The 18,799-nt window shown below is 37.2% G+C and overlaps 4 protein-coding genes and 1 pseudogene across 9 annotated transcripts; 2 read left to right on the top strand and 3 right to left on the bottom strand.

Moving 5' to 3' along the window:
* The first annotated feature begins 1,794 nt into the window (after positions 1 to 1,794).
* LOC121793060 lies at positions 1,795 to 5,904 on the top strand. 3 transcript variants are annotated; one of them, XM_042191263.1, is made up of 6 exons: positions 1,795 to 1,920; positions 2,139 to 3,990; positions 4,346 to 4,547; positions 4,641 to 4,837; positions 4,913 to 5,017; positions 5,566 to 5,904. In XM_042191263.1, the coding sequence occupies exons 2-6, from the start codon at positions 2,142 to 2,144 to the stop codon at positions 5,592 to 5,594; spliced, it is 2,382 nt and encodes a 793-aa protein (XP_042047197.1). In that variant the 5' UTR covers positions 1,795 to 1,920; positions 2,139 to 2,141; the 3' UTR covers positions 5,595 to 5,904. The 3 variants fall into 3 exon arrangements, with proteins under 3 accessions (XP_042047197.1, XP_042047198.1, XP_042047196.1); XM_042191262.1 differs by having other exon boundaries at positions 1,900 to 2,025; XM_042191264.1 differs by lacking the exons at positions 4,913 to 5,017; positions 5,566 to 5,904 and having other exon boundaries at positions 1,895 to 2,025; positions 4,649 to 4,821.
* An 890-nt stretch (positions 5,905 to 6,794) lies between these two features.
* LOC121793058 (extensin-2-like) lies at positions 6,795 to 8,482 on the top strand. Of its 4 annotated transcripts, none has more exons than XM_042191260.1 (2): positions 6,795 to 8,045; positions 8,136 to 8,482. In XM_042191260.1, the coding sequence occupies exons 1-2, from the start codon at positions 6,907 to 6,909 to the stop codon at positions 8,191 to 8,193; spliced, it is 1,197 nt and encodes a 398-aa protein (XP_042047194.1). In that variant the 5' UTR covers positions 6,795 to 6,906; the 3' UTR covers positions 8,194 to 8,482. The 4 variants fall into 4 exon arrangements, with proteins under 4 accessions (XP_042047194.1, XP_042047193.1, XP_042047192.1 ...); XM_042191259.1 differs by having other exon boundaries at positions 6,796 to 8,053; positions 8,144 to 8,482; XM_042191258.1 differs by having other exon boundaries at positions 6,796 to 8,053; positions 8,141 to 8,482.
* A 60-nt stretch (positions 8,483 to 8,542) lies between these two features.
* Positions 8,543 to 11,222, bottom strand: LOC121793059 (annotated as a pseudogene).
* Positions 11,223 to 12,046: 824 nt separating this feature from the next.
* On the bottom strand, positions 12,047 to 13,500 carry LOC121780316. The gene is made up of 2 exons (XM_042177887.1): positions 12,217 to 13,500; positions 12,047 to 12,142 (listed from the first exon to the last, which is right to left on the bottom strand). The coding sequence occupies exons 1-2, from the start codon at positions 13,498 to 13,500 to the stop codon at positions 12,047 to 12,049; spliced, it is 1,380 nt and encodes a 459-aa protein (XP_042033821.1).
* A 2,637-nt stretch (positions 13,501 to 16,137) lies between these two features.
* LOC121770256 lies at positions 16,138 to 18,693 on the bottom strand. The gene is made up of 3 exons (XM_042167022.1): positions 17,943 to 18,693; positions 16,465 to 16,989; positions 16,138 to 16,358 (listed from the first exon to the last, which is right to left on the bottom strand). Exons 1-3 carry the CDS (start codon positions 18,690 to 18,692, stop codon positions 16,263 to 16,265), a joined length of 1,371 nt encoding a protein of 456 aa, XP_042022956.1. The 5' UTR covers position 18,693; the 3' UTR covers positions 16,138 to 16,262.
* Positions 18,694 to 18,799: the final 106 nt, after the last annotated feature.

Genomic DNA, 18,799 nt, shown 5'->3' with positions numbered 1-18,799 from the left:
GGAATATGGTGAGACACAAGGTATGAGATAGTTTGTGTGGGTAAGGAGAAAGGGAGAGGTGGAAATTAATGGTTTACAGTTGCATTCATGGTTATAGGTTTCCAGCAAAAAGAAAATTTTGAAACTAATAAGTTGACAATTATATTTCAAATTTAATACCGTCACAGCTGCACCTATTAACTAAAGTTGATGGCTACCCACGAGACCCCCTTTATTTTCTTTCTATTCCAATACAATCCATAGTATATTATATTCTCCCTTCACTCACAGGATATTCCTAATATAATAATACGCTGTTTATTTTTTTCTATTTATATATGCTCCATGTGATTGAGATCCACGTCATTTAATTTGGTTTAGAACATAACTTTGGATACTAATTAAGACTAATACATATAGTATTTCCATAATACCAATGGTTATAATATTAATAATAGTAGTAGTAGTAATAGTATGTTCAATTTAATGTCACATTGAATAGGATGTAGATAAACACTAGTAAATACTAATTAATGCTACTCATTATGAAATTTAAAAGCCAAGTTTCATAGCATTAGATTTGACTCTGTCAATAACTTGATATAGAATTCAAAACATTTTCCCAAATCAAATTTTTGAACACGTTGATTCTAGATTTAGAAGTTAGAATAATATGTAAACATTGTAACCGCATATGTAACAAACATGTAGTTTGTTGTTAGAGATTTAATGATGATTTAGACTTCAAACGGCAGCGACACCAACTTTATTCAAAAGTACAGCTACAACTAATATGAAACTATGTATTATTAAGATAAATGAGTGAGCTTAGAGGCTAGCTACATCTAATAAGTCGTGTGACTTCTTTGTAATTAGTTTTGAATAAAAATTAAAATGGTTACACTTTGAGATGAATTTTAAATTAAAATCAAAATTAAAAAGAATATCAACAAAACTCGAAATAGATTATAATTCTGGGCAAAATCTAAAACATGGGCCAAATATGTAAATATTAAATGAAACATTGACACGCCAATATTTTATTATGTGTAGGAGAATTGGTTGCCAAGTCTTTAGTTAATGTCACAGCTCACACGATGACAGTTAGGTACCTAATAATTAATTAATGTCTCTATCACCAAATAGAGCTTCTAATTTATTAATAGGACTATAGGAGTATGTTATTCAAAGGATTGGATATTTCTCCAAAAATACTGTTATATATTGGGTAGTTTGGATATAGATATAGTTGGGCTTACAATATCAATGGGCTTTGGAGATGGCTTTCTTATGTTTGTTTCAATCGCGCCTTCAACCAATTCTAATTAGGCCCATTTTGTGATATTCTTCACTCAAGTAGTGTACTCCTACATGAAATAATATTCTATTTTCAAATTTTATATTGATTAGAATTTGACAAAATGTTATACTATGATTTAAATGTCTGAATATAGTACAATATTTTAGTAGTTTGAACTACGAACTGATAGCTTGTATAGTTCGCTTTCCGATGTGATTTTTTGAAAAATATTATATTTTAAAAAAATCAATCATAAATTGATAATAATAACTCTTAAATTAATACTCCCTCCGTCCCGCATTACTCGCACTTATTTCCTTTTTGGGCGTCCCAAGTTACTTGCACTCTTTCCATTTTTAGTAAAAAATTTCACCTACAGCCGTCATTTTTGACTTTCCTATACACTCATTCCTTAATCTCCGAGCCGAAAAGGAAATGAGCGAGTAGCACGGGACGGAGGGAGTACTACTTACTAGAAGATCTAAATTTAATCGCATTTGAAAATTTATAAGTAAGAAAAATTAAAAACGTGTATGCAATATTGGCGGCTTCACCATTCCGCAGAGCCGGAAATGCCCTAACTCGGTCCTCTTCTGATTCGGGTACAGAAAAAGAGGGCTATTTTTCCATTTCCAATTCAAGTGAGCTTTCTTACCTCGATCTTCATCCCTTTCCAGAATTTCTTTATTTTTTTCATGACTGCATTTGCATGTTTTGGAACTCGATTAGCTTGTTTCAATTCAATAGTAAGTGTAATTGGGCGAGTTAAGTGAAATTGATAATTTTGGGGGCTTTTTAGGTCTTGGAATCAGATGAAAGCCTATTTTACTCTATCTTCGTTCGATTTGTTTTTTTTCAGGAGATGACTTCTAATATGGAGATAGTATCCGTGACTCGGCAGAAGCAAGATCCTGCCTGGAAGCATTGCGAAATGCTTAGAAATGGTGGGAAGGTCGAAATTAAGTGTATATACTGTGGGAAGATATTTAAGGGAGGAGGAATACATAGGTTTAAAGAACATCTCGCCTGCCAGAAAGGCAATGGCGCTACTTGCTCAAGTGTTCATCCTGATGTACGCCTCGAAATGATCCAGATTCTGAGTAGAACCAAGAAAAGACCCAGACTTGCTAAGGATAAGGATAAGCCTGCTTGTGATAGTCCTGGGAACAGTAGGTCTGCGGTACCTAACAATAGTGATGGGGACATTCATGTCCACGCGTATGATAATCCTCGGATCGGTGCAGTTGAATTAGCTAATAATAGTGGCTGCTTGAATAGTAATCATAATACGGCTGCCTGCTGGGATAGAGAGGATGGTATGAGCTGGGATAGAGAGGATGGTGTGAGCGGGAAAACAAATATTAAGAAGAAAAGAGAAACGGTGGCGACAAAAGCCCTTGATGTTGTTAACTCCAACACTGCTGCTTTTCCTGCTCTGAATTTGAAAAAGAAAGTTAGTATAGTTGATATGGCTGTAGGCCGTTTCTTCTTTGATGTTGGATTACCTGCAGATGCTGTTAATTCTGCCTATTTTCAACCAATGCTTGATGCAATAGCTTCTCAAGGGACAGGAGTTGTTGGCCCGTCCTACCACGACCTAAGGAGCTGTATTTTGAAGAATGCAGTTCATGAAGTGAGATATGATGTTGATCAATGCACAGCGGCTTTGGGAAAGACTGGTTGCTCGATTTTACTCTATGATTCGAGTTCAGGAAAGTGTAAAACCTTTGTCAACCTTTTTGCATCTTCTTCAGAAGGTACCATCTTCTTGAGGTCAGCGGATATATCTTGTGCCATAGATTCTGCAGATGCCCTTTATGAATTGTTAAAAGAAACTGTTGAAGAAATTGGTCTGAGAAATGTTGTGCAAGTGGTGACAACTGGTGAAGAGCGGAATGCTATTGCTGGGAGAAGGCTTGCCGAAACATACCCAAGTATTTTTTGGACTCCTTGTGCTGGTTATTGCATTGATTTAATGCTTCAGGACATAGGAGAATTACCCATGGTGAAGATGATACTTGACCAGGCTAAATCCATATCGAGGTATATCTATTCAAATGCTACTACTATAAATATGATAAGACGATACACATCTGGAGTGGATTTAGTTGATCTGGGAACTACTCGCTCATCTAGTGATTTTATGACTCTGAAAAGGATGGTTAATGTTAGACCTAATTTGCAGTCCATGGTTACTTCTGAGGAGTGGATGGAAAGCTCTTACTCAAAGAAAGAAGAAGGTTTCGCATTGCTAGACTCTATCTGTGATCAATCATTCTGGTCTACGTGTGCCTCAATAACACGTCTTATAGACCCAATTTTGCATCTATTAAGGATAGTAAGTAGTCAAAAGATGCCCTCTATGGGATCTATATATGCAGGGTTGTATCGAGTCAAAGATGCAATTAAGAAGGAGCTTGTTACCAGGGAATCATACTTAGTTTATTGGAGTATCATTGATCACAGGTGGGAACAACTTCAGCGGCACCCCCTTCACGCGGCTGGTTTTTATTTAAATCCTAGACATTTTTACAGTCTTGAAAGAGATGGGTATCTTCATATTCGATCATTAGTATATGATTGCATAGAGAAACTGGTTCCTGAACCAAATATCCAAGATAAAATTATGAGGGAAACAACCTCTTACCATAGTGCTACAGGAGACTTTGGGCGGAAGATGGCCATCAGAGCAAGGGACACTATTCTTCCCAGTGAGTCTTCTTTCTGATGTACACATATTACTTTTATGTAATGCTTTTCTGCTGCAGCTAAATTAACTAATTGCATCTATGTTCAGCTTTTCACTGCTTACCATGATTCGCTTGTCGATAGAAATAATTAGTGATAGCAGTGCAATGTAGCTATGCAGTCAGGGAGAATTAGCTGCAGTTTTACATACATTTGCTAGTATAGTAAATTTAGCTAATGAGCTAATTGTAGTAATATGTTTTAGCCTGTACAATATTGTACAATATGTCACTGTCTAACCTACTTATCCTGATTATTGCTTGATATTTTTTTGCGCTCTGGAGTCATTTTGTTCTTTCCTCAATTTACTGTTTTTAGCTGAGTGGTGGCTAACGTATGGTGGGGAATGCCCTAATTTGGCTCGCTTGGCTATCCGCATTCTCAGCCAAACTTGCTGCTTGATCCAGCATAAGGTAGATAAAGTTTCTCTTGAACGAATGCATGCGGGGAAAAATTGGTTGGAGCATCAAAGGCTTAGTGATCTTGTTTATGTTCAGAACAACATGTCCTTGAAGCATATGTAAGCAGAAAATGTTCCCTTCTATCTGATGATCTACACCATTTTAGTTTAAGTTATTATAACACCAAATTAAGCTTCCTAATTGATTCATAGGAGTTCAGGCGAAAGACAAGAGAAAGCTTTTGATCCTCTTTCTTATGAGCACATTAATTTAGTTGAAGACTGGGTAATGGGAAATGAATTTTGCTCAGAGGATTCGGAAAAGAAGGGATGGGTGGATGTTGAGCCTCCTTATGGTAATGTTATGGAATCTGGCCTGCAAATTAATGATGTTGAAGCCCATGGGGCAGGTAATGCAGCTATGTTATTGTATGGAGAAATTTGTATAACAATGAGTATTTTGGTCTCATAATTTTAATTTGCAGGATTTGATGATTATGAAATCCTTTTTGGGGTGAAAGATAGCGAAGAAGAAACTGGCGGTGAAAACATACACACAGGGAATACTGGTGATGAGACCATAGTTCCAGGTACGTCGATGTCCACTAGCTGAGAAGGGTTAGTATAGTTTTGGTAGTGTGGAAGTCTCCATAATATTGTTGCTTCGTTGTTGGTGTGGTAACTATAAAATTTCCAGCTATGATATTTATATCAAACTGAATTTGATGTACTTGGTGAACTAAATGAATTAAGCAATGCAAATTCTTCACACGCTTTATCCAAAAACCTCTCGCTCCATTGTGGATCTAATTTGCAGATCTCTCAAGCTTATAAAAGGCTGGTTCCTTAAGGTGGTGGTTGATTACATGAAGCCTTTCCCCATGCATTCTCTTGAATTTCACTTTTTTTGCAATAATTAGTCATTTCTGCCACTATTCTATTGTTTTTACCTTTGTTTTTGTATCTTCTTTCAACAGAGTCATGCCATTTTTATATGTTCATGGCAGCATGAAAAGTTAAATATTCCAGATTTTGGAAAAAAAATATCTGCACATGCTTGAAGATCCTTCTTTTCAGAATGGTTTGAAAAAATAGCTAAGTTGGTAATTTATTTATGCATCGCTTCTATTCGATGAAGGTGGTTCTGCAAGATGGAGTTTGAATTGAAGGAGGTTGAATGGTGTCGACAGAAGTAGTCTGTATAGCATGGAAAGTTGGCTCATGGCAACGTCTGGTACATTGTGATGCTGTGGATACAGACATTGAAGTGCAAGATCGGAATCGTTGCAGAATTGCAGATGAGTAAGAGGATCTTATGATGTGGAGTATTTATGTTTCTCTTCTTTCAACATTTTGGGAGATGCTAGAATGTTTGCTAGTTAGTGATGCGATAATCTTTTAGGGATTGCCTACTTTTCATGACGGACTAGCTGCATCAACGTGTATTTTTATTCTCAATAATAAGTTTTTTTTTTCATTCCTATACAAATTAAACAAAATTAGCTCAAATGTTGAACATTTTAAGAGTGTCTTGGAACATTTTGCTTATTAGTAGCTCATTATTTCACGGCCAAATTAGTATATATCTCATCTAGAGACATGTCGGAATGTCTAACTACATCAAAATGATGTTTCACAACAAAAACATAAAATTTTCATATTAAATAGGAGTATAAATAATCCACCTATTTAATAACAATGTGTTAGCGTGTCATTTCAATACTAATTTTTTCATGTTATTTCCACTTTATTTAAAATTGTCACCATACATATCACATTAAATTTAATTTTGTGAGAATATTTGATCGTTGGAATTTAGCTACACACTAAAAATAAGTAGTAATAGTATATTTTTTCACCACATTCAGAATTCATGATAAAAGATCCAAACTGGCCTATTAGGCTTATACATAGAATTTTTTGTTTATTATGTTTTGGTAAATAAGATGGAATCAGTTGACGAATAAATTACTTATGTTTATTAATTTGAGGTTATGCGAACATAGAGCTAGACCATTTCCCACACACATTAATATAATAATCTTAATTTATTATGGAAGCCACTATCATCTTTTTCTCTATGATCAATTCAAATTTTTTGTTGTTTGCATGTCTCTTTCGATTAGTTTTAACATCAGATTCATAACAATAGTCAGAGAAGAATAAGTCATTCCAATTAACCTAGTCAATATCAAGAACAAAAAACAAATTATCTTGCCATTACAAAACTATTTCCATTGTTGAAGATATGGTCATATTAACAGTTTCTAATTAAATGACTAGTTCTTTACCTACAATCCTATCTAAGCAACCACCAAATCGTAATAAAACAATTGCAATTTGATGTAATTTTGTAGACTCATTCTATTAAATTGACTATATATCATGTTATAGTTGCACTAAGGAAAACCAGAACATCGAAAGAAATTTGAAGTGGTGATCCAACTGCCCAACTACATAGTCCGTTCTTCGCTCAGCCATGGCGAGCTTCATGGAACCCCGAATGTGGGTTTTCGTGGCTCTCGTCTCCGCCTTCGCTGTCACGGCGAATCCTGACCTCCCACCGTGGGGATATTGGAAGCCCGACCTGTATTACTCACCACCATATATTCCTTATATCTACAGCTCACCGCCGCCGCCACCTTACAAGTATGAATCCCCTCCGCCGCCGCCTTATAAATATGAGTCACCTCCACCACCTCCTTACAAATACAAATCACCACCACCACCTCCTTACAAGTACGAGTCACCGCCGCCACCCCCTTACAAATATGAATCACCTCCACCCCCACCTTACAAGTACGAGTCACCACCGCCACCCCCTTACAAATATGAATCACCTCCGCCCCCACCTTACAAGTACGAGTCACCACCGCCACCTCCTTATGTCTACAAGTCTCCACCACCACCCCCTTACAAGTATGAGTCACCTCCACCACCACCTTACAAATACGAGTCACCTCCACCACCCCCTTACAAATATGAATCACCTCCGCCCCCACCTTACAAGTACGAGTCACCACCACCACCTCCTTACAAGTACGAGTCACCACCGCCACCTCCTTATGTCTACAAGTCTCCACCACCACCACCTTACAAGTACGAGTCACCACCGCCACCTCCTTATGCCTACAAGTCTCCACCACCACCCCCTTACAAGTATGAGTCACCTCCGCCCCCACCTTACAAGTACGAGTCACCACCACCTCCTCCTTATGTCTACAAGTCTCCACCACCACCACCTTACAAGTATGAGTCTCCACCGCCTCCTCCATATCTTTACAAATCCCCACCACCACCTCCTTATAAATATGAATCACCCCCACCTCCACCTTACAAATATGAGTCGCCGCCACCTCCTCCATATGTATACAAGTCTCCTCCACCACCACCTTACAAGTATGAATCACCACCACCTCCTCCCTATGTCTACAAATCCCCACCACCACCACCACCTTACAAATACGAGTCTCCTCCACCTCTACCGTACAAATACGAGTCTCCCCCACCTCCACCGTACATATATAAATCTCCACCGCCACCTCCTTATAAATACGAATCACCACCACCCCCTCCATATATCTACAAATCTCCACCACCACCACCTTACAAATACGAGTCACCACCACCCCCACCCTATAAGTATGAGTCACCCCCACCCCCACCCTATAAGTATGAGTCACCACCACCTCCTCTATATGTGTACAAGTCACCACCACCACCGGCATATCTTTACACATCACCACCTCCACCATATCACTACTAATCACCCCACCCTACACCCACCATATAATTATTATCCACAAAAACCATCAAGATTGCATTAAATAAACCCTGGTTCTTTTTTTTCACTTCATCATAAGTACTGTTAAAGAATAAAGTTCTTCTCTCTCTTCTATTACCCATAATGCTCAGCATCTTGCCAAGAAGGAGTTGCGGACTAAAAAGGAGTCAAATGATCCATGGATGCCAATCTCTCTCTTTGATCTTCAATGTATTTTATGTTTCTTCATGTATTTTATATATTAATGGAAAGTTATTTATTTTGAACGATACTTGAATTATTTATGTTATGCTTTACTCTTCAAAATACTTAATTTCAATACTAGCATCACTGCATCAGAATGAAACGTAATAGCACATTGAACAAAAATTCAATTTGTAGAGAGTAAGAAAAGTACATACCTCAAAATCAACTAATTCAGGCACTCAGCAGCATTGACACTTACCTCAGCCAACCATCATATGCAAAGTTTACTAACATCAAATCTTGAATAAAAAAAGAAAGATGGTTTTAGGTAATTGGTTAATAACCCAGGCCGTCATCACCACCATCATCATCGTCGTCATCATCATAAGCATGTTTAAGCACCACCGGAGCCATATTTCTTTCCGAGGACAAGTAACTGCAACTTATCGTAGCCAACAAGCACACCAGCACCAGCAATGGCTCTCAGAATGTTTGCTCCTGCACCCTTGAACAGAGATTTGGCACCCTCATTCTTCAAGATCTGAGAGAAAGCATCCAACGAGCTTTTGTATTTTACTGCTTCACCAGATGTCATCATCATACGTCTGCGAACGGTATCAATTGGGTACGATGCAAGACCAGCACCGTTTGTGATCAGCCAACCCAGGGCAAAGCTAGCAAAGAAACTATCCTGAAACCAGCAAATTATTTCAAATAAAGTTATGTCAGTAGAGTCAAAAATATTCAAATGCAGATGAAAATTAATATATTTAGAGTTAAAGATACCTGCAGTGTGCCAGTGAGAAGAACTGGCTTCAAAGAATCGTACATTCCAAAGTAGAGGCCACGGTAAACAATGATTCCGACACATGATATGTTGAATCCACGATACAGACCAGCAATGCCATCAGAGGCCAAAGTCTTCCTGTAGACATCAATCAAGCCATTGAACTGCCTCTCTCCACCCTTCTTTGTTGCCTTGGGGTCATTTGCTAATCTAGTACGAGCATAGTCCAGAGAGTAAACAAAGAGGAGAGAAGAAGCACCAGCTGCACCACCTGAAGCCAAGTTCCCAGCAAACCATTTCCAGTAACCATCTCTATCTTTCTTAAAGTTGAAAGCCTCTTGAAGTAATCCTTGAATGCAAAATTCAAGGCCTGCAAATAATTCAAAAGATTTTATTGAGCATTTATACTTTAAGGGGAAAGGAAACATAGTGAAAAAGCGTGACCGGAAAATAAAATTCATAGAACTTGCCTGGGTTGGGAAGTAACGGATCACATTAGCAGTGTTCCCTCTCCACAAAGAACCAAATCCTTCTTCTTTGATTGTTCTCGAGAAACATTCACCGATGCCTCCATATGGTTTAGACAATATACCAGTGTTAAGCATCTCATCTTGGTTTTGTATCAGCAGCTGTTTTAGACACCGCAGCAGAGACTCCACCCATGAGAAAATCAATAGCAAAGCCCGCAAATCCTTTCTCTGCAGGGGCTTGTGCAAAAACCGGGCAGACAGAATTTTGACCACAGAAAGGTCGCAAGTCATTTGCGAAGGATATGTCAATCCAGCGTTACTGTAGTTCCCATATTTATACTGTGACTGATATAAAGATGGCAGAGGCTGACCACCAAATGCCCCAAAACGCTGAGTGGGGGTTGATCTGAAAAGCTGCTCAGCCACCTTCTGAGCAATGGTGGGGTAATGCGGCTGATCCATCGTCATTTCTTTCTGAGAAAATAAGAAAATAAGCCACCAGACTACAATATTAAATAGCAATGGGAAGAGCCAGAATGAAAACGCAAGCAACAGAGTAGTGCTCACAAAATATATGGAGACATTATTAGTTCAATAGCGTAAACTGATTCTGGAGACACCAGGCAGATAGAAAATACTACCACTGTTAAAACTTGGAGTATGATAGCATTTGGTTCAAAGAGGCTGGCCATTAAGAGGGTAAACTACGAAGAAAACATAAAAGCCAGACTTCACTCAGCATTCATTTCCACTTCAAGTGAACCAAAAAATATATACTCGTACAAATGATTATGAGATATCATAGTTACACAAGAGTACAAAGATACTTTGCAGCGTACACAGAGAGTAGGGGAGAGAGAGTTGCACAAGGTCATTATATATAAACAAGACAAGGCCAAAATTATGCAGACAAAGAGTAGCATCTTTTAGAATGATTAATGAGTCGTACTCATAATGTGATGGATTATTGATTATTAAAGTACATTTATTAAAATTATGAGATTGAAAATGCCACAAAATGCAAATACATGACAGTTTCAAAAAAGTCTATATTTTGTTGTAAATGAGAATCATCCAAGTAACAGAACCAGAATTCACATAATGTAGTATACAAGTGAAACTAAAGCTTCCGGACCAATCGAATAAATTCAAAACATAAGAAGAACTTGATGAATTCAACAACACATGAACTACTATGACTAGCATCACAAGACAACTCATCATCGGAAAAATGTAAAAAAACCAGCACGATTTGCATCTACATCCATCAGACATAGAATTTGATTTCAATAAAAGAAACGAAAGCAACAATCAAGGCAAATAACAAAGAAAGTTGCAAGCACCCAATACATTACACAAAAGGTAAAAGTATGAGGCAGATCGATAGATTTAAAGTGCAATTCCAAAAACAATCAAGCTGCAGAAATCAATCCGATGAATTCAAATAATCAAAGAGTGTTAATACCTCTGCGTTCCGCCTTGACCTAGTAGTTTGTGACGCTATTCTAATTCAACACAGAGAGTTGTGAGGTTGCTGCACTCTTGAGGTTACTTTCCCTTTCTTTTTCTTTTTTCCTTTTTCAGGAAAATAACTATGTTTTGTAGTTAAAACTTTTAAATTATTAACATCTTTTTTGCACAATCAACTTCTTCATTCAATTATTATTGTTTTTTTGTCCTACTTTCAATTTTCTTAAGAGACCAACATTTAATTATTTAATTAGAGTTACCATCTTTAAAGAAATGTAATCCAATACAAATTCTAAATATTGTACAAACTTTAAACTATAATCTGGACCGTTAAAAAATGTCAACAGATTATAAAATAATAGCAACAGAAAATATCAACACAGTGTCAACGGTTGACACCATGTTGACATTGTATTGATATTATGTTGACATAAAAATCTTGAAATTTTAGATTGTGTTGATGTTGACATTTATTTTACAAACTCTAATTTTACAAACAATATAGAGTATTGATAATCTTGATATTATCATTACCTTATCTTTGAAAGTAGATTTATTTTCTAGCTATAAGCGATAGATAACATACACGATTGAGTTTTTTCCCCTCACTTTTCCAATCCTACATTTTCAAAGTATATGAATCAAGAAAAAGTAGCTGCTCAAATCATACAAATTAATAAAGGCATATTTACAAGTTTCAAATTCATCTTAATGATTAAATAAACATAATCTCTAAATATGTTAATTTCTCTACCTATGGAATGAAATGCTATTTTATTATTTATGTGGCTAATTCCCAAAAGTAAATGCTCGTAAACGTTTACAATATGCAATAGTAGTAAATAAAAAAAGATTTAAAATTATTGGCATCATGGCATCTCATCTAAAGTTGACATAAAATTCTGTCACTTTAAGTGCAAAATTAAGCTATGATCTCATCTATGTTGCACTCCCTAAGTCCGACTTCCACTTTCACACCGTCCATCCGAACAATATCACAACATTCACATCTATCAATCTGCAAAACGAAGGAGAAATTAAAAGTGGTAGTTTTAATTAAGGTTAAAGTGTGTATGAATGATCTGAATTCACCTGGATACGCTTTTTTGGCGGCGAAGTAACTTGAATAGTAGTTATAGAATCAGCAGAGTGGTTGCAAGGTGGCAAGCCCCGAGGGGTGGCACGTGTGTAGGTTGTAAGGATTTGAGGAGAGGCGTTGGAAACGGATTGTAGGAAGAAGAAATGAGGGTTTTGGCAAGGATGGTTGGATGTTGGGCGAGTCTTGAACATGTAGAAGGGGGGGCCGCGCCATTGGGTCCACGGCGTGAACGTTTCTATGGGTATTTGCAAGAAGCTCCGCGGCATTATTGTCTCGTATATTTGTGCGGAATAGCCCCATGATATAGACACAGACCAGTTGGTTTTCTTGTGGTAGCAGATGGTCTGTTGAAGCAAGCGGGACTGGTCGGCGTCCGCAGCCTTCATGAGGTGGCGTGTGGATTCGATGCGATCCATGGAGGGGAATATTGGATCCATTGCGTCAAAGTGATGGAATGTCAAGAGATGGACTTTGGGATGGGCTGAGAGATAACCGGAGAAGTCTCCACGTAAATCAACCTGGTGAATTCCTTTATGAGGTGTGAGGCTGACTCCAACATCTTGAATGCAGGTCATGGTGATCAAATCCGCCGACTTGGTGTCCGCATACCTAAGAAGGCAGCCATCCATGCCCGCCGCCAGCGCCCTGGCCAAGGGGTAGCTCATGACGACCCCTCCGCCCCCGAACGCCTGGTCGAACGAGAACAAAAAGTTGGACACCACGCTCTCGGAGTGCCACCCCAGATAATAGTACTTGTTATGATCATACTCCGCCAGCACATCCACAATGTTGTCCATGAACACCACCGTGTCGTCGTCCCCCGTCACCACCCACCTCACCCCCTCCCTCTCCTCCCTCACCAGCTCCAGCATCCCGTGCACCATCCGACGCATCCGGACCAACCGGGGCTCCGTGACCACCACCCCAGAGAGGTCGTCCACCACCACCACCCTGTAGGGAGGGGCTGTGGATGGCCACGGGAGGAGCTCTGGGGGCGGGGCCTCGTCTAGGAAGACGTAGCCTCGGGTTTTATTAGGCCGCCACCACGCCTCCAGGTAACCCCGCCGATGGGGCCATGTTTTCACCGACCCCATCATGCCAAAGGCTATGTGGCTCAGATTCGTGGGGTTCTGCTCAATCGATGACACTTGGGATTGGGACGGCCCCCATCTCGGTAACAACACTTGGGGGTTTTCAATGTTGACTATCAAATTCAGAAACAGACCTATGAGTACAAGGCTTTTCCACAAGCTCAACCTTGCTAACAAACCACCCATATTTTCCTGTCTTCACGTTTTTAATTTCAATTATACCACCTATTTCATTTTTATACTGTTTCGAAATTTTTTTAAATGCAATGTCACCAGTCATTTCATTCCTAATTTTTGAGATTTTATCAAATTTATTACCAATTTTATCCCAATCAATTTATAGTAATATGTCAACTAATGTTTGTGGAAAAATGAATAATCTAATATAACAATCGTTTGTTACACTTCACATTCAAATTAAATGTCACCATAAAGAAAAAGTAGGGTATTGAAGATAATAATGTAAATGTCATTGAAATAATACTATTATCTATCTATCTATTATGTTTATGTGTGTGATAATTTGGTAAATAATACTATTAATTGTATGCTATGCTCCATAATATAGTACTCCATCCGTTCCTTCATAGTTGAGTCATTTTTCCATTTCGAGAAGTTCCTTCATAGTTGAATCATTTTCATATATGGTAACTTTTTTCTCTTTCTTACTTTACTATCTCTTATTTTATTCTCTCTACTTTATTCACTTTATACTTTATTCTCTCTACCTTTTCCTTTCTCTTACTGTTTTATCTATTTATTTAACACACCCAACATTCATTCATAAAACTCCATAACGAAAAGTTTCGCCTCAACTATGAAGAAACGGAGGGAGTACATTATAATCAATAATCAATTTGAAATAGTAACCATATACTATGCCATGTTATTATGAAAATATATTCGTTATTTTGACTTTATCTATATGTCTATATATACTTATATATTCATTATTATGAAAACATATTCGTTATTTTGACTTTATCTATCTATATTTAGTGTTTTCATTTGATCACATCCCTATATAAAATGTGACTTTTAGGGGTAATAATGTAATTTAAACTTTTGAGGAAAATAATGTAAATGTCATTGAAATAGTTTTAACAAGTACTACTCTCAAAATAAAACTAAATATATACATGATGGTATTAATACATGTTTTTTTCGAGTTTGTGAATTTAATGCTCATCATCATACTTTAATAATTATTTGTGCGCTCAATTTGATATCAAAAAATAAATGTCCATCATTCTTTTTCCGTTGATCCGTTACTTATTTCCTATCTTGAATTTTTACCATGGCAATTTGTTGCAGTTTTTGACTTTGTTATAACTATAAATCAATGTACATTAAAAGTATCTAAGTGAAGTTGAGGGAAAACATCAAAGAATATATTTCAGAAATAAACATATCGATCATAGAAGCAAATATACGGAGTATCTTTAATAATGCATCAAAATTGCACCTAGCTTATGATTAAACCAAATCTAATACTTCCAAAGAGTGTCTCGGGAAATAGAAGAAAAGAAAATACAAATATTTAGTTCTATCTTAGTATAAGAAATAATGTGCGTCCCCTTACCAAAGAAGGATCCGTAACTTCTATTCAAGCGGTTTATGTACCTGCAGACGATTTACTCCGATCCTGCCCCTGCTACCACATTTGCACATTTCGGTGCTACTATCATACTATCAAGAGGATTAGCTACCAAATGGATCTATCTGGCAGCTACCAAAACTTTTGATGGTAGGAAGTTAATTCTTTTATTTTTATTATAAGTGGAGGGAGTGAAATGGTTTCAAAAGAGACTTTATAGTTGACATCTTGAGTGAGACAAACTAAAAAGGAAAGGTAGACATCTTGAATGAACCGAATGAAGTACTATAAATATATGGTCTTTAATAACTTGTAAGACACACATTTCTACCTTTTTCTCATTACATTCTTTGTTGAACTTTTTGTAGAGATTTGATCCAATTTTAGGTATTCTTGACTCTCCGTCGATATTGGTTAAATATGAAGTTAGTTTCTACGTGGTGATTTTTATTGTATATAACAATGTTTGTTTACATTCTCAATTCTTCTTATTTAATTTTGTTACTTTAATATTATCTAAATCATTTAGTATTTTTTTATTATTTACTGCATGCCAATTTTTTTATATTTTGTTGTTGTGAAGTGTGTTATGGTAACAAAATAGTCACATGTTAATTTGAATTGGTCCAATATTAATTTAAAATCTATTTATTTATAGTATATAACTTTTATATGGAAAGTAGTTCGTGAAATGTTATAGTTTCGACTTATTCTAATATATTATACTTATTATTATGCTATATTTATTTGAGCATTAAATTAATGTTGTAACTATTATAATTGAAATCTTTTGTTGTAGGTGATGTAAGTGGATTATTTTTTTTTCTTAGAGCTTAATCAAATGATGTTTCAAATGTCCCCATTCATGTATTATGAATTATAGCTCTCCAAAATTTTATACTTTGTTATTAATTATTTCAAATTTATGGTACTCCTTCCATCCCATATTACTCACACTTTTAATTTTAGGCTGTAAAGATAGGATTAATTTTTTAGTGTAATAAAATTAGAATTTTAAGTGTAATCAATGAGACATCACTTAATTAACGAGCACTTAAACTAGAAATAGTGGAAGTAGTTTGGGAAGAGCTGAAATGAAATAGTGCAAGTAACATGGGACGGAGTTAGTATGTTTTAGTTGTATAATTAATACTAGTTATTTTGTTTACAATTTTTATATAATGATATTGTTTATAATTACGTATAATTAATTTATAATGACATTATTTGATAGTTATCTTTTGGAAAGTAAGTGCTCGTAAACGTTTACAATAATATAATACATGCAATACTAAAAAAAGATTTAAAATTTTTAGCATCATGGCACCTCATCTAAAGTTTAAGTGCAAAATTAAGCTATGATCTCATCTATGTTGCACTCCCTAAGTTCGACTTTCACTTTCACATCGTCCATCCGAACAATATCACAACATTCACATCTATCAATCTGCAAAACGAAGGAGAAATTAAAAGTTAGTTTTTAGGTTAAAGCGTGTACCAATGATCTGAATCACGTAATTTTCATGAAAACCTATGTGTGTGTGTGTATTCACCTGGTTACGCTTTTTTGGCGGCGAAATAACTTGAATAGTAGTTATAGAATCAGCAGAGTGGTTGCAAGGTGGCAAGCCCCGAGAGGTGGCACGTGTATAGGTTGTAAGGATTTGACGAGAGGCGTTGGAAACGGATTGTAGGAAGAAGAAATGAGGCTTTTCGCAAGGATCCTCGGACCTTGGGCGTGTGTTGAACATGTAGAAGGGGGGCCCGCACCCTTTTGCCCACGGCGTGAACGTTTCTATGGGCATTTGCAGGTAGCTCCGCGGCATTATTCTCTCGTATATTTGTGCAGAATAGCCCCATGATACCGACAAAGACCAGTTGGTTTTCTTGTGGTAGCAGATGGTCTGTTGAAGCAACCGGGACTGGTCGGCGTCCGCGGCCTTCATGAGGTGGCGTGTGGATTCGATGCGATCCATGGAGGGGAATATTGGATCCATTGCATCAAAGTGATGGAATGTCATCACATGGACTTTGGGATGTGCTGAGAGGTAACCTGAGAAGTCTCCATGTAAATCAACCTGCAAAATTTAATTAATATCCCGTTAGCTTCGTTAGACAAGGTAATAGTAAGATAAATTAACCAAAATGTGATTTGTTTAGATATAAATTAGTACAAATAAACATGTGATATAGTGTAATCTTGGCACTATATAGAGATCAAGATACATTCACAGGGACTAAAGTTTTGAGAAAAGACAACTATTGAACAAAATATTAGCTAGAATAAACATGCCCCGGTCAAGAGTAAACATGACATCCAAACAACCCCTATATTAATTTACTACTACTATAATGCAATTACACTACTTTAGAAACTTTTAAATTTTTATTTTAAATTTATTTTTCACATAATATATCATATTAAACATTACCCTCGATAACTATAGTTCAAGATGCATGTATTTCACAAGTTAAAAGAGAGAGTAATACTAATAGATTTCCCATTAATTGAATAATGCTATTTTTTTCGTAATAATGAAACCTATGAAGGAGAAAAGAAAAAAGTAAATAGTAAATGTTCACATTAAAGTTGCCAACTTTTAATGAAACAGCACAACTTTTAGTGATATTCCAAATTGTTTATGTCATAATGGAACTTCCCGATTTGGTTGATCCGTGTATCACTCAAATTAAAGTCAAAACAACAATTAATCAAATTTTAATTTTCTTTGCCAACAAAGTAAGTTGGTTTGTTTCGCTTGTGTTTTTTAAAGATTGTTTAGCCAAGCTTATAATAATCACCTTCAAATAGAATATAAATTCTTGTAAAGCTCTTGAATACCTCAAAATAAATTACATTAGTATATAATTATAAGCTCTCCAAAATTGAAAATAATCTCTTTAAATCAACCACCAATTTGTAAAATAGCTATACTTAAATCTATTAGTAATTTAAATATAATTGGTTCCATTATATGAATATACTAGAAAAAAACAGGGCATAAAAGCATGAATGAGAATAGTGAATTACCTGATGAATTCCTTTATGAGGTGTGAGGTTGACGCCAACATCTGCAATGCAAGTCATGGTGATCAAATCAGCGGAAGTGCTGTCGGCATACCTAAGAAGACATCCATCCATGTCCGCCACGAGCGCCCTGGCCAAGGGGTAGCTCATGACGATCCCTCCGCCCCCGAACGCCTGGTCGAACGAGAACCACAAGTTGGACACCACGCTCTCGGAGTGCCACCCCAGATAGTAGTACTTGTTATGATCATACTCCGCCAGTACATCCACTATGTTGTCCAAGAACACCACCGTGTCGTCGTCCCCCATCACTACCCACCTCACCCCTTCCCGCTCCTCCCGCATTAACTCCAGGATCCCATGCACCATCCGTGGCATCAGCTCGAACCGGGGCTTCCTCACCCGGAACAGCCCTGAGAGGTCGTCCACCACCCTGTATGGAGGGGCCGTGGACGGCCACGGGAGGAGCTCCGGGGGCGGGGCCTGGTCTAGGAACACGTACCCGCGGGTTTTATTAGGCCGCCACCACGCCTCCAGGTAACCCCGCCGATGGGGCCATGTTTTCACCGACCCCATCATGCCCAAGGCGATGTGGCTCAGATTTGTGCGGTCATGGTCGTCGCTCGCAATGGATGACGGCCCCCATCTTGTTAGCAAGAGTCGGGGGTTTTCAATGTTGACTATCAAATTCAGAAAGAGGCCTATGAGTACAAGGCTTTTCCACAAGCTCAACCTTGCCAAGTATCCACCCATATTGTTTAGTTGTGTTTACGTTTTCAAGAGCATTGCCTCATATTTAATACACCTATTTAGGTTTTCGTACATACTCTCTTTCGAATTATTTTTAGACTGTTATGTTA

This window comes from Salvia splendens, chromosome 2 (assembly GCF_004379255.2).
Source record: "Salvia splendens isolate huo1 chromosome 2, SspV2, whole genome shotgun sequence".
Taxonomy (NCBI): Eukaryota; Viridiplantae; Streptophyta; class Magnoliopsida; order Lamiales; family Lamiaceae; genus Salvia; species Salvia splendens.
The sequence above is the reverse complement of the archived record's forward strand: the minus strand, read 5'-3'. Positions and strand labels throughout refer to the sequence as shown.

Excerpts from the sequence above, each read along its gene's own strand:
- LOC121793060 (XM_042191262.1), top strand. The coding sequence starts at position 1,975 with ATGACTGCATTTGCATGTTTTGGAACTCGATTAGCTTGTTTCAATTCA. Across the intron at positions 3,991-4,345 it reads AAGGGACACTATTCTTCCCA|CTGAGTGGTGGCTAACGTAT; the intron begins GTGAGTCTTCTT and ends TACTGTTTTTAG. Across the intron at positions 5,018-5,565 it reads TGATGAGACCATAGTTCCAG|GTGGTTCTGCAAGATGGAGT; the intron begins GTACGTCGATGT and ends TATTCGATGAAG.
- LOC121793058 (XM_042191257.1), top strand. The coding sequence starts at position 6,907 with ATGGCGAGCTTCATGGAACCCCGAATGTGGGTTTTCGTGGCTCTCGTC.
- LOC121780316 (XM_042177887.1), bottom strand. The coding sequence starts at position 13,500 with ATGGGTGGTTTGTTAGCAAGGTTGAGCTTGTGGAAAAGCCTTGTACTC. Across the intron at positions 12,143-12,216 it reads CGCCAAAAAAGCGTATCCAG|ATTGATAGATGTGAATGTTG; the intron begins GTGAATTCAGAT and ends TTCGTTTTGCAG.
- LOC121770256 (XM_042167022.1), bottom strand. The coding sequence starts at position 18,692 with ATGGGTGGATACTTGGCAAGGTTGAGCTTGTGGAAAAGCCTTGTACTC. Across the intron at positions 16,990-17,942 it reads CTCATAAAGGAATTCATCAG|GTTGATTTACATGGAGACTT; the intron begins GTAATTCACTAT and ends TAAATTTTGCAG. Across the intron at positions 16,359-16,464 it reads CGCCAAAAAAGCGTAACCAG|ATTGATAGATGTGAATGTTG; the intron begins GTGAATACACAC and ends TTCGTTTTGCAG.